Raw genomic sequence first — 23,874 nt, forward strand, 5'->3', positions numbered from 1 at the left:
TTAGTCCACAGGGCTGCAGGGTGCTGCTTGGACCGGGGGTCCTGATCCAGGTGGCAGCTTGTGATGTCTCTTCCACAGTCTGGCAAGAAGACAACGAACGTATGTCTGCCAGCACAGCAGAAGCTGTGTTTGTGAGTGGATTTCCTATTACAAACAGATGAAATTGGCTTTGGCCAGCACGGACAGTTGGAAGCATGCTTTTTGTTTTTTAAAGGAAAAAACAGCAGGGTCATAAAAAAGGCAAGGCACCTGCTCAGGCCAGAAGTTACTTCAATATCTCCTTTTATCCACATCCTTCTGTAACAAATGTTTTTAAAAGTATTTCCTTGCCCTACTCGATAAAAATAAAAGGAAAGCTTCAGGAAGGGTTCTGATTTCCTCAGAACGAAAAAGAAGCATCAACAAAAAGAGTGTTTTGTTCAGCAGCATCTTTCAGACCTCAAAAACATGCTATGACACCATGCAAAGCTGCAGTAAAAGCAGGAACAGGCATTGGGTATGCAGCAATACCACCCGAGAGACAGTTTAAACTTTTAAACTCGCATCGAGCCCTCGATTCCGTAGACATTGCCACGCAGCTTGGGTTTCCATTCCCAACAAAGCTTAACCAGCAAGAAGTGGAGTGGCTAGTGTGCTCCAGTGACAGAAATACGGGGCGGCTCTTCGGCAGAAACAAAGGCAATTTAAGTCAGCACATTTTCCTCTGATGTAATTAAAATTTTGACATGGCTATACTTTGTCTCTAATGAAGGAAGGTTAGGAATAATGAGCAACTGAAGCCTCACCAGATATTCAGAACGCAGCGTTTCTGATGTAGCCCAATTATTAAGCGAACCTTCTTGCAGAGTCATGCAGTTTTTGACAAGTGCTGTGACATACAGAAGATGGTTTGGATGTGATTTGCTTCCCAGCTAAGCTAGAATGGCTTTTCAAAACAGTCTAGAACTGAGCTACAAGCATGCAAGTCTTCCAGCTGGTTGACAAAATCATCACTGCACTGAAACAACTGGCCCCAAACTGCAACGGGAAATGCACCCCCTACCAATTTATAGATGATGCTATGTCTCCAAGCCAAATACTAATGCAAAGCTCACCAGAAAATTATTTGTCACGTGAACATATAACCATGCCTATGGTTAAAGCAATCCAAAGTATAGGACAGTATTGATTCAACTTCTCACAATTTTGAGGTTTAATTTTGGCTTCCCACCTTGCAATAATCCCTCTTCTTCAAAACTGGTAAGTTAGGTTTTGGTTTGAAGCAGCACAGCTCAAAGAATTTGAAGCAAACTAGGTAATTCTCTGGAGTTCTGGGAACTTCGAATTACAAGTTCCCACTAGAAATCACTTTTACCCCTGTGATGTGCGTGGCAACTTTGTAGCCAAGGCACGGGAAAGAGAGAAATTAGTTTATCAGCCTCCCCTAGGCAGTATCTAGCACCCAGAACTAACATTTGGCAGATGGAAAACGTTTCCAACGTTACAGGTAAAATAATTTCTTGTAGTTACCTTTCAAGAACGCAGCTGTCACTCCAAACCGACCCACCTCTCCCTCGACGGAGAGGGGCAGGCAGCAAACTGCAACAGAACGAGCAGGGGGAGGCAGGGGAGAGGGAATCTTAAATCAAGAAGCAGGGAATGAAGAGATCCAGTTAAATGTCTTCAGAGGCATCTCTTTATGTTGTAACTAATGCCATTTCAGTTCCACAGCTGGATCTAAATGCCTTTGGCTCTCCTGAGAGTTTAATTCAAGCATGTCACAAACTGAAGTCAGCAAAGATTCTCAATGGCTTCCATCAATTTTGGGATAAGCTTATACTGTGTGCATACATAAGAGTAACACTCGTACCAACACCCTGTGCTTCAAAATTCATCTTCCGCAGACTTGGAAACACTATCTGGCTGTTAAAAGCTCTGATCTACAAAATTACAGAAATTACTTTATTTACGCAAGAGAATACACAGGGACTAAATGGTTTGTTCAAGGTCGCAGATTGAGTAAGAGCCAAGAGGAACGTGAGAATACTGACCCAGGGTGCCGCCCATCTTCAGCACAAGCAAAGTGCATCAGAAGAGAGATTATTTTCACCTTTCTTCAGTTTTACATGGCTTGGAGTTAATTAAGAGGTAAATAAAATGAAAACAACCTTGAGAAGGTCAGAAATCTTTACGCCTGCCACCAGCACAGAGGCAGTTTTATTTTGGAATTTTTTTGCTTCATTATCTTACTGCGTCTAATAAGCCAGCAAGCCTAAGCAAGGCAGCTACTTGACAGGCTCCTGCTAACATGTCCACGGGACCTCTGGCAGACGCAAAGTGGCAGCCTCTCAGAGACAGTCAGCTTCGCCCAAGTGTTATAAATAGCCGTGAATTTTTCCTTTTGGATGTTCATCGTATGACAACTCAGGAGCATCCTTCCTCAATTGATCACAATTGACCTTGAAAGTCGTTACTGCTTTATGCTAAAGAATCTTTTGGGTCACCTCATCAGCCCTCCCACCCAGTAAAGACTTGTCTTGCCATCTTCCCCACGAACGACCTGTGGGTAACCAGCTGTTACATGACACAGGGGACCACTGGCTTTTCTAAGGTCTCTGGGCCATTTACAAGACTGTAGCAGTTAGCTGTGTAGGTCCAGGGTCAGCCGACCCACGTGAAAACTGAACTGAATGCACAATGAAGTGGCGCTGCATTTCGCCTGAGCACCAACATTAATTACTCTAGTGCTTTTCTTGATTTGGGGCTTGACAAGCTTGATCACAGCACCAGTAGTTTCAACTTCTACTTCTTTTGGTCCTCGTAAGCATAGAAAACAATGTATGCAGAGAGAGAGAGAGAGAGAGAGAGAGAGAGAGAGAGAGAGAGAGAGAGAGAGAGAAAGAGGGATGGAGAGAGGGAGAAATAGAAATCATCTCTCTCCATCCCTATCCCAAACTCAAATCAACCCCCACATTTCCTCATCTGGGGGGGGGGGGGGGGGGGGGGGGGCGGGGCGGGGAGGGAGTGCTAGGAAACGAGAACTCAGTGTCTAGTTACTCTTCCAAAGCTGGATATAAATACTCTGAAAATTAAGGCCACATAGTCATGCAATGCAGAGGAAGTCCCACTGGCAGTAAAGGAGACAATGAAGATAAATACATGCACCTCCGTACACAGAATTTGCTTTTCAGCTGGGGAACTCACTGTGTTGCACCAGAACTCATTCACCAGCTCCGCTACAGTCCTAACATATATCAAGATTACAACGATTCCACGCATGAAGAAACAATTACTGAGCGCTAGGAACCAGCATATTGAAAAACAGACTCTATGAACTCCAACTTTCCAATTTCTATGCTTGGACCAGTAAGACTGGAAACTGCAAACTACCCGCAAATATAAGGGCTAAATCCACTTTAAAACAAGAAGCCTGTCCCTCCCCCAGCACGCTGCCACAGGACACCAACCTATGCTGTGCTCACCAACAGCTGTTCTTGAAGCACGGCATCCCAGCAGCTTCAGTGCACTCCAGCACTGAACTCCAAAGATCCCCTGATGACGTCCAGCTTTCCGTCTCTCTCCCCCTTAGCGCTGAACTGTGCCAAGTTCCCCCCCGGCAGTGACCTGCCAGCACCGGTGTCCCCCAGCTGGAACAGGGCAAAGGCAGCGCCTGCACTTCTCCCCACCCACACCTCGCGCCCCGCAGCCCGACACATGAGGTGGGAGAGCAGGAAAAGAAATCTCCTGACCCGTCTGCAGGGCTGGAACCCAGCGGCTTCTCCTCACGTTTTAGCTTTCCGCTGCTGTAGGGCTGTTTATCGGGAAATGCCTTCCCGTTCTGCTCCAATATAAAATCTGATTTCTTATTTAAACCAAAAATGACATTTGTGATTTTCATCTGATGAGATAAGCATAGCTTTTAGTTAAGATTCTGACCAAAAGAATTACCAACAGCACCCTAGTCTGAATTAAGCAAATAAGTACCTGTAGGTTTTGCTTCCTTCGGTATTCTTAAATCAAATGTTTGAGTGATGTTTATTGGTTGTGGGTTTTTTTTTTGTTGTTTGAACATTATAGATTAATTCTAAAAGCAGTTTACAAATATATCAGAAATTCAATGAGGAAATCATGGATTTATAAAGGCATTACAAAGGCACAGTACCACATTTCCATGAACACAAATACTCTACCAAATTAATACAGATGCATTTACATCAATACGTACCTACAACACATCCGATATAAATTTTCCCTTAATAAACCCTTCCTTTCTCTGGCTGAAATTTGTTTTCATTCAGAAAGTAATTTACGAAAGTGACCCATGACTTGGATCAATAAGGTTTATCTTATGCATAAGGATTTTCTATATAGCTTCTATACAAATTATGTGCAAGAGCTCCAATAAAGAAAATAACGGTTGTGACACAAATTATAGTCAACATTTCTACAGGAAATAAAAACGAGTTTTACTTCACTTTTCCCAGTGATCTTTCCCCAAAAGGTGCTTAGACAATGAAAACAGATCTATTCAACCCATTAATGACAAACGCTGGCATTTATTTTACAGTTACAAGAAAATGAAGCAGTCTTTGCTTAGGATAGAAACAAGATCCTCAGCTTAACTAAGCCTCGGTAGCAAGATCCTCCAATTGGATATTTGGAGAAGGATGAATTGGAAGGGAAGGGGGAGGGAGTTCGGGGAAAATAAAACAACCACGTACTCAAATTCATTAAAACAATATCAGAACTGTCGATGCATTTTAATATATGCAACAGGTTTACAGGACATAAAACGTAATTAACAAATAAACCATACTGCTCTCCCACTGCCCTTCAATAGCACAGTCTCTCCTCCAGTGCAATTTATTGTGTGTGTTACTTAGCCATGCAATGTCAAAAGAAAATAAGCAATGGCAATCAATAACCAACACATTAAAAAAAATACTAAAAGTAACCTTAGATTAATGGCAGCTAATTTGATATGTACAGACAAAGCTCTAGCTCTCCACATGAAGGCAGAATTCCCAGCACTTCTCCTGCCCACCTGGAACGGGGTGGGAAGGGCAGGCACAGGATGCCACCCCATCAGCTTCAGAGCACCTCACCGAGTCTGTGAAGAATCCAGGGAGATGGGGTGAAATGATGACGGGCAATTCCTTACTGCCCTCCACACTGGCTGTTTGGAAATAACTACAACTCCACTGACTTCCATAGGCATTATCAGACTTAATGGCAATGGCAGAAAACAGCAGCATTTGGCTCTCTGCCTCTCACTCGATGAGTTCATTTCATACTCAAGTGAGCTCATGTAACCCAATTATTTTAAAATATTTGGGAGGAAAAATTAGGATGATGAAATCTTCTAAAGGTTACCATACATCCCTCTTTTTCCCCCAGAGACATCCTCCCTCCCTGCCATAAACTTTGTGTAGGAAAACCCCGCAGCCCTGAGGATTCCGCTCCCCCAGCTGGGATAGCCTGCAGCGAGGCTGGAGCTGCTGCTGCCGGGAGTTGGAGGCACACAAAAGCCCTCAAGCTGGGCAGTGCCGGGCAGCACATCAACTGTCTTACACCACACACACTCGGGTGCTCACATCTGTGATTGCAGGATCACCTGGTGCACCCAGTCAAGATCTTTGACCAAGGCCTGCACCGGCAGGTGAAAGGGGAAAGCCATCTCACCAAGCTGCAGGTGTCTCACGTTCGTGCCATCCACACTGAGTTCCCTTTACACTCAACCAAAACATGCGTGCACACGGTGCAGTTCTGGGTAGTATCCTGCATCCCAGCAACACAGGTGGCTGAGGCACACGGGGCCGGTTTGCCCTGGGATGGACTGCATTGATGCGCACACCCTTCAGCACCACCAAACAGGGCTCAAACCGCACAATGGAGCGGTGAGCCAGTGACCCAGCTGCACATTCAGCCGAATTCCAGCTTCAGGGAGCGGTAAGATTTATCTCCCACCTACACGTTATTTCTGGATTTCCCTTTTCCATCTGCTTCCTAAAGTACAGAGCGAGGGTCTCAGGTTCCATCACAAAGATCTCGGTAGCTGCCAAAAGGAAGGTTATCACTCCTGAATCGAATCCCGGCTATAATCATTCACAATCGTATTGCAGATTCTGTCAGAAAAGCCCAGGACAACACTTCCCATATTATTAGTTAAGCTTCGCAGAGGAAGAGAAAGTTACTGTATCTACTTTACAAAGAGGTAAGCTGAAGTGACCCCAGTACCAATTTGAGGGTAAAGGTTTTGCTTTGTGACTCCTGAAAAGATGGAAGTGACAAGAGCCAGGGGAATTCGCTTGTGTTTAGTCTCACTTCACCTTATGCTTTCTAAGCTCTGCCAAAGGCGCTGTGCTGGCCTCCACCGTCTCTCCAGACAACAAGAGGCATGACAGTGCCAAAACCAATAAAGCTGCCCAGCACTTTGGTCATTTCCTGGTATAAGTGATCTGTAAACTACTCAGAACAACACATTAAGTTCAGCTCGTTTTGAGGAGATTACTTTTTCTGGTGCACGGGCTGGAAATAATTTTTACAGTATCTAAACTGCAATTTTGTAAAAAATGGCAGCAACAGGTGTCTAGTCATAAACTTTCTATTACTAATTGAAAGCAAATTCTTCATCCCTTCCTATCAATTTATATGCTCTTTATATGATTAAATACATTTTCCATAAAAAAATAAGAAGTCCCATTTAAAAACCAACCACTGTGAAAGTGCTTTTCCCATACCCATTTTACAATATTTGTTCAACAGAACAGGACATGAAGACACAGTCCTCAGGGAAGACCATACCCATTGTGCTCCCATACATAGCCCTAGACATATTCCAGGTGTGGATCAGTTCCAAAAAGGCCATGGCTACAACTGCCTTTTGTCCCTTTCTCTTTCAAAGATGTTGCAAGTGCTCAGCGACCCCATTTAAAATAAAAAACAACAAAAAGCCAAGTAATCACCATCACCACGCTAGCAGTCTTTGTAGAAGAAAACAAAGCCATGAAGTAAAAAAACAACTGCTTATAATTAAAACAAACAAACTTGACAAACTCCACCAGAAAACTGCTTATTGCAACCTCATGGCTTTTTAACCTGAAAATTATTTGCTTTGCTAAATGCTTAAATCTCAAACTCGTACACAATTACATACCAAACTTGGCATTTAACACACAAGCCAATTTTTTTTTTTCCTCCAGTTTTAACAAATCACTCAGAAGGCTGGAACCAGTATCAAATGCAAAGGAACAGAGCAAGAAATTTTCTTTGTTGCTCTTGAGGTACTCACTGCACTGGCATAGTGTCATGTTGTGCTTTAAAGATATAAACTCGTAGCTAATGAGACAGAAGCAAAGGTCATCTTTCCTAGGACAGGATTTCTTAAAGATAACAAATTCAGTCTGTCAAGCCTTTTTGCAAAATACAAACTGCGTACCTCTGTAAGATCAGTTAGCCCCAGCTTGTGCACTCGGTCGTTACACCACAAGAAACATACGCTCTCTACAGTATATAATAAATTCTATCCTTTTACAAATCGCACCCTTAAACAGACTACCATTGAAGGTCTCTTAATGGGTGCAATGAGAAGTGGCTGCGATGAAGCACTTACCCATCTCTTGATTTTTCATTTCACACTTTCAGCACTCGGCACTTGTGTAAGTCCCTATTTTAAGGCCCAGTTCTAAAGTCAGTTGGACTCCTAAAAGCCTTGATTTAAAGTGATTAAACAATGACCAATTTCAAAGCAATGCTTAAGTACTTTCTAAAAATGCTGACTTACACTGACCTATACTTGACTTTTTAGCTGAGCTCTAAGAGATGCCACATACAGAAAAAAAATAGTTTAATGCTCTAAAGCAAGCATTAGCACGTTAGGCAGTACTCACGTGAAAATGTGAAAATGTCAAAGCCAGCAAATTAAGCAAAAAGTACAAGATGACAAGTGACTGATTAACAGTTTTGTAAGACTTGTGTATGTTGAATTAAACTGGTTATCACTTCTCTCTCCCTTCTAAGATACTAATGTCTTTCACACAGCTGTACACCATGCTAATGTATCTAGAAGAAAAGACAACGCTCCACAGGTAATCTTCCCTGTGCATCATCCATCCTTTGAAACACTCGCACTCCATCAAACGAGGACCCGGGAGCATTAGTTGTCAAGGCACACAGTCTACTGCTCTTACAGGATGCGCTTCCCACAGCTCAGATATTACAAATCTGAAGATTACCAAAAACAATACTAGATATTCTGGGCTTCCCTCGCTTAAATGTCTGTTAACAGCAAACAAATAATCTACAGCATTACAGATGAAAGCATTAAAGAAAATATTGAAAGACTTATTGGCAAAGTGTTTGATGACACTTCCGTGACTTCATGCAATAGCTTGTGATTTTACAACAAAGCTAAAGAATATGTACCCTGCAGGCTTGTGGGGCTTTCAATTACTGTAACAGAAATAACGAGCCTTGCACTTGGATAACTAAAGGCATTAATCATTTATCTTTCAGAACACATTCATCACCACTGCTAAAACATACACGTGAAGTCAATATCCCCAAATAGTTCTTCACAGACTATTTCAGTTTTCTTCTGAAGAGAAAGTGCCAAAAACTGTTCTCTCAGTTTCATTGCAATCCAGGTGTTAATGAGTGGGAAGAAAACGCAAACTTTCTGACCCAATCCTACAAATAACAGGATATTCATTTTAGATGCAGCTGTTAAAAACAGCTACATACTTTTTCCACCTTTTTTCCTTCGCAGCACCCAGCGAACAAAAGTTCTTGTACACTCTCCAGGGTTTACTTACCCTTAGCTCAACTTCTTTGCCAAGTAAGTCATACAGACTTGCTCCTTTGGAGGTGATTTCAGAAGCAAGCTGTCTAGCTGCCTTCAAGTCAGCAATCTGGAAACAGAGCAACAGCACTCAATGGCAAAAGAGAATCCACAATATCACACAGAAGATCCACAGATTTTTCCCATTTTATGTTAAAAATGCATGGGAGGCCAGCACAGAGGCTGAATCTCTACTGTAGCACTGAAGTTCCCCACCGGAATCACAGTGAGCCTGTCTCTTGGCTTTAACGTGGTCTAGATTAGCCTCCATTTACACATCAGTAAAACCCCAGACACCTCAGGCCAACAAAAAACACTCCTCAAAACTGACTCTGCCAGTTGTTGGTTCACGTGCTGCCCAGGGAAAAGGGAAAATACCTTTTTCCACATGCAAAAGTAAAAAGTGCATATAATAGAAGGTACATGACTAGCATGGTGCATAGATAGCAAATACTGATCATCTAGGATAAGTGTTTTTTCATGATTTCTTCTCGGTACTTTCTTAGCAGATCTGACATAGCACAGCTATAATAGAATCAAAGACTAAAGATACCAGAACATAAAAGAGGTGATAAAAGTAACAAAAAAGCAGCAACAAGAATTCCTCTTATTTAACACAGTTTTGTTGGTTGCCTTTTTTTTTTTTTTATGAAATATCTAGAGAAGGCATTTATTTTAAGGGCTTGAACAACATTTGATGTCCGTTAAGATGATAGGAAGATTCCCCTTTCACTCAACCCAAATTGGCTCAAAACCCAACTATCAGTCAGTGGTTTGGAAGCTCCCTTGTTGCAATGAGATTAAGAGAGAAAAAATAAGTCTTTATTCTGGCCTACTCCAATAGCTCTGCAATTTCAATAGCAATGCAAAACAAAGATAACCAATTTTGTGCCTCTGTTGCCTCTACTTCTGCTTAAGAACACACAAATTAAAAACAAGCCATAGTGTGTAACTTCAGCCACAGAAAGTCTGAGATAAAGACATATCAACTTCCTTTAGAGAACATTCTCTACTTAGGTTTCAGCCAGAAAATGTTTGGTTTTTTTTTCCACAGATTAATACAAAACAAGATTACAAGTTTTCCTTACTTTTGAGCCAAGATCAAACTTGAATTTGCTGCTGTCTTCCTCACTCACGTCTGCGCGCTCCACTCCCTTGGTGTTCATAGCACCGTAAAGCACAGAGGTGACTTTCAGCAGTTCCTTCACTGCATAGCCATCTGCCTGGTAAAGCTTCTTCGTGTTGAGCTTTATGTGAGCCTTGGTAGCCTTTGGGAAGAAAGAATTTATCATGTAACAAAGAACAAAATCTTTACCTTTTCACACTTCACTCTAAAGCTCTTTTTGGGGGCACCATCCTCTGCTTTATGAGAATAAATCTTCCTGTTTGGAAACAAATTTGCCTCACCGTATTGCTGATGTTTCTAAAAGAATTCTTTCTGAAATATGTGCACTTTCTGCACGTCAGAACATTTGCAGATAATTACCAGAATAAAAAAATCTCAAACTCTCCATTAATTCTTCCCTGTGCGAAGATCAGCAAAAACCCTGTGCACCACTTAAATTCAAATTAAGTTTAAGTGGAATGTAAGTGCTGCCCAGGTCTTGTGATGATGCTGCAGAGAGGTAAATTTCACCCTTAATGAGTTACAAGAATAAGATCAATTATCCTAATTTAACTGTCTTCTCTTTCAGCAGTACCTTCAGAATATTTTATTGTTTCTCTCAAATTACTCCCTGCTACAATATTACCGACTTTATTCCCTTGTCTTCCATCTCTGAAAAGTACGGACAGACCAGTAAGGAAAAAAACCATCAAAAACTATAACGTTATCATTTTTTAATTCAAAATACCAAAGGGAAAAAGTGAGCATCGCAGAAGCTACACATCTGTTGCAGAAAGGACACAAACGGAGTTCTTGAAATTCCTAACAAGATTACGTTACAAACGAACAGCCACAAGGAGCCAACACCAAACTCCAGGTTAAACCTTGAGGCACTCTTGCTGATGGCCTGACTAAACAGACAAGCAAAGAAGAACTGTTTGCCCTCTAGTTCTACAAATACAAATACAGCTAAGTTTTAACTTCACATCCTCTTACGGATGCCTAGCAGTGCAATACCTTCAGCCTCGGGATACACGACTCGAACACCAGAACGGTTGGTACTAGCTTTGCCCACTCTGCACTGGGCTTCTCCGAATACTTCAACGCAGGAAAGTTTCACGTGAAACGGAAGGGAGAAAGGACTGCATCTCAAACCACGGACCTAGCTCCAACTTTTCAGGGAGCAAAGGAAACAAAGCAAACAGCTGTTGATCAACGTTTTGTCATCTGATTCCGGCCAAGCTTCATGACTTTACAACCAGATTTCTGGGCGGTGCTTGCATCTTGCCTCTTTCTTCACCAAGTCACAATGCAGCACAGTGACTCTACACCCACTTCCTGCACGCAGGAGCACAGGTAAAAGTGAAGTCACACTTTCCAGAACAGGTTACTGATGTTGCACACCCTGATCAGGGGCAGTATGAGGCTTACGGTACAAAAACCCCGAACCGCTTTTGAAAATTTTGGCCAATGTGACCTCAAACGAACCGACACACAAAGCAGAAAGCCAGATGTGTTCTTCCATCTCTTTGGGTACAAGGAATCTAAAAAACTAAACCGTAGAAACAGTAGGTATTAAATTTTAAGAGAAGTATGCCATTAAATTGACAGAATCTGTTAAACATCCACTACACAAAGAAGACTAATACACCACATCATGAAGGACATGGTTAGAGACAGGAATTCCAATTTCAGTTCCATTCAACCTCAAGAAAGAAAAATCAATGTCTAGTAAAAGGAAAAAAATGTTTTGCACTCAAAGGCTACTTAGAAATAGAAAGAGGAAAAACACATAAAACTACATATATTTTTCAGATTGACATAATTGCACTGCCTATTCAAGCAAGCAAACTTCATGTTTGGAAAGCTCGAGATTCAGTCACCTATTTTCTAACAACTCCAAATAGTTTTAAAGTATCATCACGAATCACTTCCATCTATCCTGAAAATCCAATTATTACAATGCAATAGAAAAGAAATAAAAATTTACTATAAGAATGGAATCAACAGCCAGAAAATTTCCTCTACTTTAAAACCTGCTTCATTATTATCATGGAGCCAAATTGTGGACCCAAGGCAGAGCCTCAGTAAAGACATTCAGAGAAGCGGGAACGCGAAAGGTTCCTGCCTGACCCACAGAGCAGCACGGCACCGTGCCACTGCCACTGTGCTGCAAGTCCCCTTCCTGGGGGATTAAAGTGGCTGGCGGATTTTTCCAGTCCCATCTTACTTTCCTCTGTGCTGCGTAGGAGGGGATGCTATGCCGTACCATTTAAACCAAAGGGTGGCAGGCTCAGTACCTTTGTCCTTGCTTCTCCCAACAGTCTACATCTTTCCTGTTACGTTAAAACTTTCTATCTGTCAATTCAGTAATTCAATAAGAGATAACCGCAAGCAGGAAGAATTTATATTCCTATGAGACAGGACAGATGAAACGGATATCCTAATTACATGAGGTCATACGCATCGTAACCCTCCTCCAAACCCCACAAAACCACTAGGTCCCGAATCTGACAACAAACATTAATTCCAGCAGTGAGGGCAGTCCCAGGACACAGAGCTATGGACATGCCACAAACACAGGGCCTTGCTGTGCAAAGCAACAAGCCCTGCAATTTATCTCCTCTACCCCATGGCTCACTACTAACACACTCCTGTGCTCCTAAGAGCTCTCTGCACATTACCAATAGAGCATCCAAAGACAGTAATAGTTCGGGCCCTGAGATCCTTGGTTGGTTTCTGCAGCGATCCTTGCTGCTGACATTTGGCCTTTTTGGAACCCCGACACAGCTGTAAAGCACACAGCCCAGGCAGTACCAGGAGCAGGACTTGTGCCTATGCCAGACACAGGTTTCAGTCCTTGTAACCAGTTAATTAGCCAAATACTGTGTGATGGGAAAGCAAAAACAGCTCAGGGAAGAACCACCAGAAGTCCCAGCTGTGTGCTCCAGCCATTCAGTTGCAGACCCAGTCTTTATCCTAGCTGGCCCAAGCATTTCACATTCTTTCCTGTACAACAGCACAGTCTCGGTAGTATCTAAACCCAGTAACACAGAGCAATGCATTGTTTGAGTAAAAACACATTTATACTCCTTGTCTGGTAAAGGAAAGGAATATTCTAGATATATTTCATGGTGATTAATCCATCCCGATATTCCCTACAATAAATCTGTCTCTATCACATCTCACCTCTGGCTACGGACGCATAAAGCTCCCAGCTACTAGACAAGATAACTGTGGGTTCCACAGACATTGAGTTATTAAGGAAATGTCTACAAGCTTTTCTCATTCTGAAAATGCTGAAGAACTACAATAATCCCCACATTATTTTGTAATATTAACTAAGCATAGGATGATTAAAGAAATTTCAATTCATTTCATTTTCTCAATAAAATAATTCTTCAAAATCTTTAGGGATATCTTCCGTGAAATCAGGTAGTAAAAGGAAAATGTATTAACAACATTACTAATGACTCCATCTTTTCATTTCAAGACATGCTTGGTTTGGAGGGAAGAAATCCCTCCCAACAAAATACATCTGTTCACTTCATCTTACGATGCTCCAGGGCTCAGAAGTACATTCTGGTATGCACAGATGTGAATCACATTCGGAACAACGTAAAATTAAGAATCAAGGAAACTTATGGTGGACACCATCACAAATCTGAAGACAAAAGTCATCCTGATTAGAATATCATTTTAATATATTTTAAAAAATCAGAGAAGTTTTATAAGAAATTAATCTTTGGCTCTAGCAGAAGGAATTCCACTGTTTCCAAACCCATCTGTAAGTTTTAACCACTAAGTTTTTTCCACCTGATTAAAGTTGTGCACAGGTGTGTCGTAACAGCAAAGGCTCATGCCACATACATCAAAGTAACAAGGCTGATGTGAAGGACTGTGTTCTTATCGCATGAGATTACAGAAGTTGATAACCTAATTCAAGTATGGTTAAGAATAAGGGGGTAAAAGATTGGCTCTGAGAAAAACGTGCCTCAGCCCAATCAGTGAAAAGGCTCATATGACAGAATACCAGTGTACAATTCTATAGAGCACATCAGAGGTTATAACTACTCAAGCATATGAACTAATTAGGTATCCAAAGTTAGTAGTAAATAAGACAGAATCTCTTCTGAACCCATTTAAAGGGCTTCACAAACGTCCTATCTACAGCTATATCTTTCACTCTTACTCGCACTCCCCACCCCCCCAATATTAAGAGATAAAGATGAATTCTGTTTTATCATTAGATGTTTAGATTCCAATTCTGTGAAGTCACGGACATAACTCTACATGATTTCAGTAACAGCATACCCTGGGCTCCTCAAGTTTGTAACAGCTGTTACATCAGGATCCCAAGTCACGGACAAGGTCGCCACTTGTTTTGGATCCGTGCAAATACAAGCCAAAAAGAACACTCAAGGCCCAAAGAGCCTATGAACCAAGGAAGAATACTTCTACTTGACTTCACTACTATGACTCAAATGAAGCTACTTACAGTATCAGGTAAGCAGTTATGCTTATATCATTGCAATAGCTGAAGCTTTATTAGTAGTAAGTTCTGAAATGAACCTCTCTCTCCCTTCCTCTTCATTGTCTTACTATTTTTTAATTTGTATTTTTGATCCTGAGCAGAATTCCCCAGTAAATTATATAGCCTAAATTATTATGTCAGAGAGAAAACAAAGCTGACCTGCAATTTGACATACATCACAGAGTACAGTACATACTCAGCCACCCATCAAACGGAAATCATAAGGGATTAAGAGGGAAACCACTAAAGCTAACACAGAACACGTATTTCAATGTGAAATAAACAGACATACCATAAACTGAGCCACAGCCTTAATGAAGAAAACACGGTCCTGTTCCGTCTCAACATCAGGAGGAATGTCAGTCTGAGGCTCGTACCTGTGGAAAGAAGCATGTATCAATTCTGAAATAAATACGCAGTATTGAGGAGACTCTTTCATTTGTGAGGCAAAATCAAAACAAAAAAAGACAACACACGTATAAAACTGAAAATAACTCTTTAGCTCCTACTGCAGATACAGAGATCCAAGCCCTAGAATGCATTGAGGGGTTTGTGTACAAACTGCAAAAACTATGGAACTCGAGATACTTCTCCAGCAGAAACTGTTATTTTGGGATCCAGAATACATCTTTTCACTCAGGGTTTTGCAAAGGAGCAAAATTTAGCTGACTTAATCAAATCTGTGAAATACTTATACTCAGCAATAACTTACTACTCAAATCACAAGCTGCTTCTGTAAATCAAACTAAACTTGATCACACGTGGCTTCACAATTTAAAACACCTGGCATATGACAGAGCTCATCTTCTCAGCCTTTCAGGTGGTACGTTAAAATGTTGTGTGCTAGATTACTACTGATGGCAGTAACAAAAAGAGCCACGTTGTCTTTTAAAATGTTACCATACATGTTTCCACACTCTCAAAATACATAAGAAAAGTACACGCTCACGGACATCCTTTCACACATATTACTTTTAGAATTAAATGAAACATGAAAAAGCAGACGGAAAGATTGTGAACTGCTTTTTAAAAAGGACTAGTGAAGCGCAGAAACTTCCAGAAGTCCCCAGCCTACAGGAACCAAGGAAGAAAAAAAAGTAAATTCCTGGGGTTATTCCCGGGCTTTGAGATTTTCACCATTCAGACAGGCAAAAAAAAAAACAACATCTTCCCTTTCAAGTCACATTTGCAATTAAGAGCAAGGCATGTGCAAAGTAGCCTCTCCGCTTTAAAGTGTAATCAAAAGGCTTCTTGAGAGGAAAAGCTGCTTGTCAGTGTCAAGTGTAAATCTGACTCATAACAGAGAAGGATGCTGGCATTCAGTTGCTGTTTGGTCTGAAAGTAAAATGCTTCCCTAACAGGCACAGAGCTCCCAGTTATCTCACAGCATTGAAGTTTAAGCTTTTATGTAGGGACATACTATTTTTTAAAATGATATTTTATTATTTTTATTATTTTTAGAAATACTATTTTAAAAATGATATTTTTATTTTCTTTATTTTCACAGCAACCCTGTTGTGTTGCTGTGGGGGGGACACTGATTCACACTTTTAAACATGAGGTGGAAACAACAAGTAATTTAGACCCTCTGTGTAATAGCAGTAGTTTAAATAATATTTGGGTAACTCACTTCAAGTACTTTTGAATCATTTTTAAGTATTCCCCTATTTTACTACAATTGTGACAGCATTCAGGAAACATCCATTCAATTTAATTTCCCAGCTATTATATCAATTACAAATCCAGGCCAAAGAAACAGCTATCAGGCAAACAGATCACTATTTTCCATTGGAATATTCGATGTGGGGAGTAGCTTAAGTTGTTTTATTTTTTTCACATGTGAGGGAAAGAAGAGTATGTATCAGCAGGTCAAGTTTCATAAACGTTTAAACAAAGTCTGTCAATGGGTTAGGTGGGTGCAAAACCGTAGCTGAATAGCGGTAGGTGAATACTGTATTTATATGCACACGGTTTTACAATGCAGCACGGATGCTAGACAAGCCCAAGCTGAACCAGTAAGAACTGTAACAAGATAAAAACTAACTAACGAGCAGTTCTGACTGCACATCGCCCTGGTTGGGGTGCAAGGCCAGCGGTACAGCCTGTGGAATACGTGAAAGGTAAAAGCACCTTTAAGTACACCCAACTTCAGGGTGCCGTCTCTGACAGGACTCGGGGACTATTCTCTACTTCAGTTACCAAAACACGTTGTCAGCTTCTATAATTAAACTCCAAAGCCCCAAACTTAATTACTGCATGTTCTACGTGACGCGGAGGGGAGATGTCAGAGAACGGCCGGGTCGCGTTAAGTTTCTCCGTCGGTCCGAGGCCCGCGGCCCCACGGCAGCGACCACCCACCCACCTCTTCACCAGCCACAGCAGCACTTCGGCAACCAGCATGAAGTTCGGGGCGTGGAAGTTCTCCATGGAGATGAGCCGGGGATACCCCAGCGCCCTCATCATCTCGGTGAAATCTGAAAAACAGCCGAGAGCGCGGGTCCGGGCGCTGCTGCGAGCACCGACCCCGAGCCCCCCGTGAGGAGCCGGGGCCCGGCCGCCATCGCGGCGCCCCTAACGGAGCACGGCGCGGCTCTGAGCCCGGCCCGGGAGCCCTTCGCACCAGCCCGGGGACCCGAGGGGGGACACGGGGGGACAGGGGGGGACACGAAGGGACCCGTGGCCGCGCTCACTGCGCAGGTCGCGGAACGACATCGGGAGCTCCGCCGCACCAGGCCGCGCCGCTCGTCGCTACAGCAACCGCCCTACGGCGCAGCGGCCGGGCCGAACTTCATCGGGAAGCGAAGCGCCGAGGAGGGCCGCATCCCGCCTCGGGTCCCGTGGGAGGGCCGGGGGCTGGGATGGCGGCGAGGCGGGGGCACGCAGCTCTGCCCGCACACTGGAGCGGGGCTGAGCTCGGGGACGGGCAGGAGCGCTTCGCTCCACACGGCGCTGGCAGGATCTGCCCGGCTCACCGAAACGCACGGGCAGCCCCAGGAGCAGCCTATGCCGCATGCAGCAGCGCAGACCCCTGCGATGAGCAAATACCTCCAGCAAATACTTCCACGTTCGCTGTCCGTCCTCACGACACCCAGCAACAGCCGTGTCCCCAGGCCGGCCCCTCGCCCCCTGCCACCCCTCAGCTCCTGCCCACGACTGACGCCGACTGATCCTGTCAGCGGGGTTTCATAACAAACTACTCAAAGGCTATCGGTGTCCCGAGTTTGCCCCTACAGACGTAGCCAACAGGAGTTCTCATGTTGATGAATCAAGTAAGGACAACGTGACAGTTTTTCCGCCAACACTTTGTTGTTTCAGATGTCCTAAAGGAACGGGAGCTCTGGCCACGGGACTGCGGAAGCACCGGGCAGAGTGGCCACAGCTCTTACTGACAGGGCCATCAATATTGCGGGGCAGAATGACCTGAAAATAATCTAGATGTCAGGCTGATCTATGGATGCCTCAGTACATTTTGTGAACAGTCCTCAGTTTACCAGTTCCGACTGCTCAAGCATATGTAACACATGCACACGCAAACTCTGTTGAGCAGCCCCCTATCTACATGATCAAAAGAGCAATCAAAAGCAAGGAAATAACAATGAATCCTATGAAGATAAAAATGGAAAATAAGTAGTTACATTAAAAAACAGGATACATGATTAGAGGTTGGGTTCCTAATGCCAGAAAGCCGTAAGATAGAAAACCTTAAATAATTCATTAGTTCAAGAGCTTATCAGCCATCCAATAACTTGGGCAGGGAAAACCAGAGAAGGAAGGAATCATTCCCCTGCTGTACCACATTGACTGGTGGGCAAAATAAAATAAAATAAATGAAATAAAAGGTCACCATATTGTTTAACTCAGCTCTTCACTTCATATTCATAGATGAACATTAGGCAGCATGAATGTCACTGGAGTGAATGCAGCTTTGAAGTAAAAGGGCCAGGAGCAAACTGCAGCCATATAACTGGCAGGAACCTGCAGCATGGGGCCAAACCTTTCTCCCTGCCATGTTCCCATCCCCAGAAACTCTGACCCAAGAGAAAAGTGCTATACATTTGTGTTCATACCCCCAGACATGAACTAGCCTCCACGTAAACTACTCCCCATTCCACAGCCCAGTTCACACTTTAATGTTGCATTGGGTTTTTTTTCTTCCCTTCACCACTACAGAAGCTGGACATTTTGTTGGAAAGGAAGGAAAACCTAAACTTCTGGCGCAGATTTCCTGCAGCAATAGGTGAACTATGTGACAACATCGCAGATTTCTGAGTTGATATCTTTACTGTACACCTGCAGCGACTGGTCTCCATCCAAGCCTCTAATTTCATCTAAATGCAATTTCATTCCATTAGGGCTGTGGGAAGCCTCAACCTCTGCTGGGGGCCTGGTGAAGGTGTAGGAGGAAGCCAGGCAGGGGTGATGAACACCGCCCAAGCGTTTTGTGAGCACACAGGGCACTGATGGCCCCTCAGGCACAAGCAGACCGGTGCCTGGTGGAAGGTGGTGGCTGCACCACTCAGCCCAGACCGCTGGTGATAAGGAATTAGCAGCCCCTGCTATGAATGGCAACGCTGTGAGATGCAGTTGGGAATGACAGAAGAGACCATCAGTAACAGCTTATTATTTAAATCCTCATGGAAAATTTTCTTATCTGCTTGTTTCACATGTTGCACACGTGAATTTTGGGGCTCCCCAAATCACCTCAGGGCTGATAAGCACCATGTGTGCTACAACTGGGGCCAGGCAACCCCTTCCACAGCCCGGGCCCTGTTTGTATCACCTCATCCCACTTATGTCCTTCTGTTTTGACTTCAGGGCTGTGCCAACAACTTTTAGCCATTTCTCTGGCTCCATACCACTGGAGTGGAGTCATCCATTGGCTCATGAGCATCCATCAGTCAGTGGTTTCACCAAGAAACCACTGACCTGAGCAGCTGAACATCATTGATCCAGGCTGCATGCCATCCGGTCCCTTTTAACTGCTGCAAGTGTTTAGCAGAATGTGCTTTTAAATAGTACATCATTCAAATATGCCATCAGACAGCCTGATGTCTGTGTCAGCTCCTGACTTAGTGCCAGAGGCTGCTGTGCAAACTGCCGTGCCTCTGCAAGAAGCACAGTTTCTGCAGCAGGGCCGGAGACAAGCTCTGCGACCTGAGAGGTGGCAGGCAGGGAAGGAGAAGCAGTCTCACAAGGTTCGACCAGATGACCCTTCTAACTTCAGCCATTCTGTGAAGCTGTCAACAGATAAAGTATCATTACAGTATCTTGTATTTAGCTATGTAGGATGACTTCCAACTAGCTGCTGAAGAACATCTAGCACTTCTTGACTATTCACGAAAAACTGTATGTAAAGGAGACTGTAAAGAAGACGGAGTGAGGCTCATTTCAGTGGTACCCCGTGACAGGACGAGTGGCAACGAGCACAGCCTGAAACACAGGGGTTCCCTCTGAATGCCAGGAAACACTCCTTTTACTAGGAGGGTGACTAGGCCCAGAGAGGTTTGTGAGTCTCCATCCCTGGAGATACTGAAAAGCTCTCTGGACATGGTCCTGAGCAGCCTGCTTTAGGTGACTTGCCTTGAACCTCACAAGGGCAGCCAGACCTCATGACACCTACCAGTCTCTGCTTGCTCTCAAGAGCTGTTTTCAGAGCCTTTAGGAAGGAAGAACTATTTGGTCACATCTGCCTACCACATCTTCATCTGAGAAGAGAGAAAGAGTCTCGTGGCTTGCCTATTCCTCGGTGTTCCCCAGGTGCTCCTTGCAACCAGAGCAGCCCTGCTGACCTGGTGCTCCGATTCTCCTGGCCGTCAGCTGACACTTTCCAGTTCCCCTCTGGCAGCTCCCATCCCAGGCTCCACACGGTCCCGTCGCATCCGAACACTGCCCCCCTGTCTGCCAGGTTCCCAGCACGCAAATAACCAGGTCTAGTAATCTTTCCTTCTTTCAGCCATCTGAACTCTTGTTGCCAGCTTCCTGCAAATGAAGGCTTTTTTTTTTTTTATATATACTTATTTTTCATTTTAAGCATTCTGCTGTTCTTTCCTAAGGTTGTTCTTTTGGCAGCACTTGACATTAAAGTTGCTATGGCACGTTTCTAGCCAAATTCTCACACCTCTACATCGTAACACCTGGCAGATTGTCCTAAAGTGTTTTTTCCATAACACTTGGTGGAGAACTGTTCTTCTGTGCTGTTCCCACGGGGGACTGCTGCTGGCAGCCGGGCTGACCTGGCCGCTCGCCGCGCATCCCTGGCGGCACCTGCCCGTGCTCACAGATGCAGAGGCAGACAGGGGCTGCCAGCGAGGCTTCTTCCAGCTCACATGCAGAAGGAGTGGCCACAGTGTCTCTGCCAGATCATTGAAATGGAGCTTTCCTGATGCTCTAAAATCCCAAATAAGCTGCGCTTGGCGGGCAGCTGAGCAGCACGGGGCAGTCTGGGGAGCGCTAGGGCAGGTGGTGGCATCGCATCACAACGCCCTTCCCAGGGGCAGGCTGAGCCATTGTGCCCACGCTCCTCTGTGCCCCTGTTTCAGAACTGCACCCCACCTAGAAACTCACATATCTAAAACTGAAAGAAGAAATTTTTCTAGCTAAAACAAACTTCTGAGAGCCTGAGCACAGCCTCCCTCCAGCAGCAGCTGATCCCTGCCACGTCCCAGAGCCTTGCTGCTCACTGACCTGCCAAGCAGGGAGAAGAGCTGCAGGCTTCACCTACTTTTTTTCCCTGATGTTGTCTCCTTGTCTTGTGTGGCTCTTCTTGCACTGCAGATTCAGTCCTTGATCCCAGGGCTGGCATGGCTAGAGCTCTTGGCAGGGCTGGGATAAACTCTGCTGTTGAAAATATGACCACGTGAGAAAGCCAGCAATTTTTATTCTGATTTCTCTAATGTTTTTTTAAAATGAGAAGTAGAAAGCCTTGAGATGATCGAGGATTCTTGAGATTCCTCGAGCACAAAGCAACAAACATTCATCTGTGCCCTCCCTGATGGGAAAAAGGAGTAAAAAGGCCTCACACTTCTTGTACATCCCAGAAGAGCTCCGTGTGAAGTTGCTGCAGGCATCAGCCTGCTCCAAGCCACCTCTCAGGCACCGCAAAATGAGAATGTGGTTGCCTTGATGGCTGAGAAAATAAAGACCGCTTCTGCTGTGTTGCTTCCTGAGCTATCTGTGAGATAAATGCTGCAGGAGAGCGTCAGCTCTATGGGCAGACCCCTTACGGCTTGAAGGACTGGGAAGGGAATCTGCCAGAGCAATTCACTCAGAGAGAAGCTGGTGAGAAAAGAAAAGGCAGGGTGGGAAAAAAAAGGCTTTCATTTGGCTGGTATATGCGAGTGTCACACAGATGCTTCACATTCAGGTTTCTGCACCCCACTTCTGGTGCCTGGCTTCTGAGCCTCCCCCAGCTCACAGCCGGGGCAGATTCACTGTCACCTGAAGGTTGTTTTGTGCCATGTGCTGCCACCTTCGCTGCCCCATCCACACAACCTGGGGTTTCTGCTTGCTGCTGAGCATGGAAGAGAGTTTCAGGAGCAGCCCCCACACTTCCCACTTGTTTACCATCTCCTCATCGCTCCAGAAGCGAGGACAGGACAGCGACTGCTATTTCTAGGTAGGGGAGGACAGGGGACGGCTGGAGACCACTGGTGGGAGCCACGGGGCTGTGCCAAGGAACCCCAGAGATGCGATGCTTTGTGCCTGGGGAAGGGAAGCATCCAGGAATGTCACGTTCCCTGTAATTACATTGCACAGCTGCTCCCTCCTGCTAATGTGCTGGCATTAAGGGAGCCTGGAGAGCAGAGTGCGGTGCCCAGGATGAGCAGCAGCCCATGTATCATGCAGAAGGGGTAATAAATCAACCGCCACTGTTTGATCACTCAGCAGATAAGCAAGAGAAGCTACTTAGGATGAAAAAACATCCCCAAGCAAATAGATTTCCAGATCTATCTCAGACTTCGTCTGACAGGTCAGGAGAGGAGGGACTGGATTCTCATCTATATGCAGTGAAAAACAAGACGATATTTCCACTCTCTAGCAGCTCCCTTCAAAGCTGAGTGCCACGTGGCCTGCCTGAAGCCAGCTGTAAGCACTTACCTCCCCCAAATCCCCCTAATCTTGGGGTGTCTGAATTCAGATGGCTTGGCACAGCTTGATTTATAGACTACGTGGGGCCAAAAGTCCAGATCATCATCACTACTAGGCAAAGGGATCCAAAATCATGGTTCACTTGTGAAAAGTTTTGTGTCTCTTCTGTACAGTCAATATTTTGGCTCCTGATCTCTGCGGATGGGACACTGGGCAGACCCAGCCCATGTGCGAGAACGATTGCAAGGAAGAGATGAGCAATAGCAGAGCCATGCCTCATCTGGAAGCAGCCCAGATGCATCCTGTCTGTCCTTAGTGTCCTATCGCAAAAATCCACTCAGCTGTGAAATTGCCCATGGAGGAAGCGATTGCTCTTGTATCAACCCAACATCATTCCAGCAGCTGGCTGCACCGCAGTCCTCACCTGCCTCTGTCCGAAGCGCACAGCAGATGGGGAGAGCCCTTGTAACCTTTCTGCAGTTGAAGCAAAAGCTGTTGCACTGGAGATATTGAGGGATTTGGGGAGTTATTGGTGAGGTAATGAAGATCTCAGGTTTCCTGGGCAGGTGACATTGTTTCCTCTGCAGTTAAGCTGTTGGAAGATCTGCAGTGACATCAGGAGAAGCTCATGGTGGACACGTCTGCACCTCTTTGAGCAGAGGGGACACATGCACCCAGAAACCTCCCTTTGGGGGAGCTCCAGAAGATGTACCGTGGTGCCAGTAAGCCCAGGGCCCATCTCCAGCTTTCATTCACTAAGAGAAGTGAAAACCCCTCAAAACCTCACCCAAAGCACGTGGAGTCGCAGGAGGCTCCAGGGCTGCTGACACCTGGCACCGCCTGCAGGACCCTCCTCGTGCGTGCTGCAAACTCTGGTGCCAGCAATGTCAGGGGAAAGAGCCCGGAGCAGCAGCACCTGCTGGTTGTGCCGAGCCACAAAGGGCATCAGGGCACCGGAGGCTGAGGTTCAGCTGGAGCCATCCCTGGCACGCAGCAGAGCCCCACACCAGCAGCACAGCAAAGCCCAGTCCCAGCCCAAACCAGGAGCTTGGCACGGTAACACATGCAAGGAACAGCTACAAAGGGAAGAAATCAGGAAGTCTCATTCTTGCTTCAATTTCCCCAAAGGGAGGAAAAGGGGAAGATTTTGACAGCGATCCTGAGCCGAACAGCAGCTTCAGGCAATTCCCACACCGGGAGGCTGGAGCAGATACAGCTCGACCAGAGCAGGGCTCGCAGGGCCCTGCCTCCAGCTGCCTGCTGCTTCCTCCGGCTGTAAGCTGTGTCTGGTACCCCGGGTGGAGGGGCACTATTCGGTTGTTTTTCTTA

General features: G+C 44.8%; 1 protein-coding gene across 7 annotated transcripts in view; it reads right to left on the minus strand.

Annotated features, from left to right (window-relative positions):
* CLUAP1 (clusterin associated protein 1) overlaps nucleotides 1–17,635 on the minus strand; it is a 75,248-nt gene extending 57,613 nt beyond the window's left edge. For 2 of the 7 annotated variants that reach the window (XM_013176884.3, XM_013176872.3), the window contains exons 1-5: nucleotides 17,148–17,304; nucleotides 16,820–16,931; nucleotides 14,750–14,834; nucleotides 9,907–10,086; nucleotides 8,793–8,888 (exon numbers count right to left, since the gene is read on the minus strand). In XM_013176884.3, coding sequence (XP_013032338.3) covers nucleotides 8,793–8,888; nucleotides 9,907–10,086; nucleotides 14,750–14,834; nucleotides 16,820–16,931; nucleotides 17,148–17,169 — 495 coding nt within the window. In that variant the 5' untranslated portion in view covers nucleotides 17,170–17,304. Of the gene's footprint in view, nucleotides 1–8,792; nucleotides 8,889–9,906; nucleotides 10,087–14,749; nucleotides 14,835–14,933; nucleotides 14,942–14,966; nucleotides 15,103–16,819; nucleotides 16,932–17,147; nucleotides 17,305–17,502 lie in introns of those variants that run through there. The other 5 variants (XM_013176875.3, XM_013176878.3, XM_013176877.3 and 2 more) reach the window with 5 other exon arrangements.
* Between the last annotated feature and the right edge of the window lie 6,239 nt (nucleotides 17,636–23,874).

Source organism: Anser cygnoides, chromosome 15, assembly GCF_040182565.1.
Source record: "Anser cygnoides isolate HZ-2024a breed goose chromosome 15, Taihu_goose_T2T_genome, whole genome shotgun sequence".
NCBI lineage: Eukaryota > Metazoa > Chordata > Aves > Anseriformes > Anatidae > Anser > Anser cygnoides.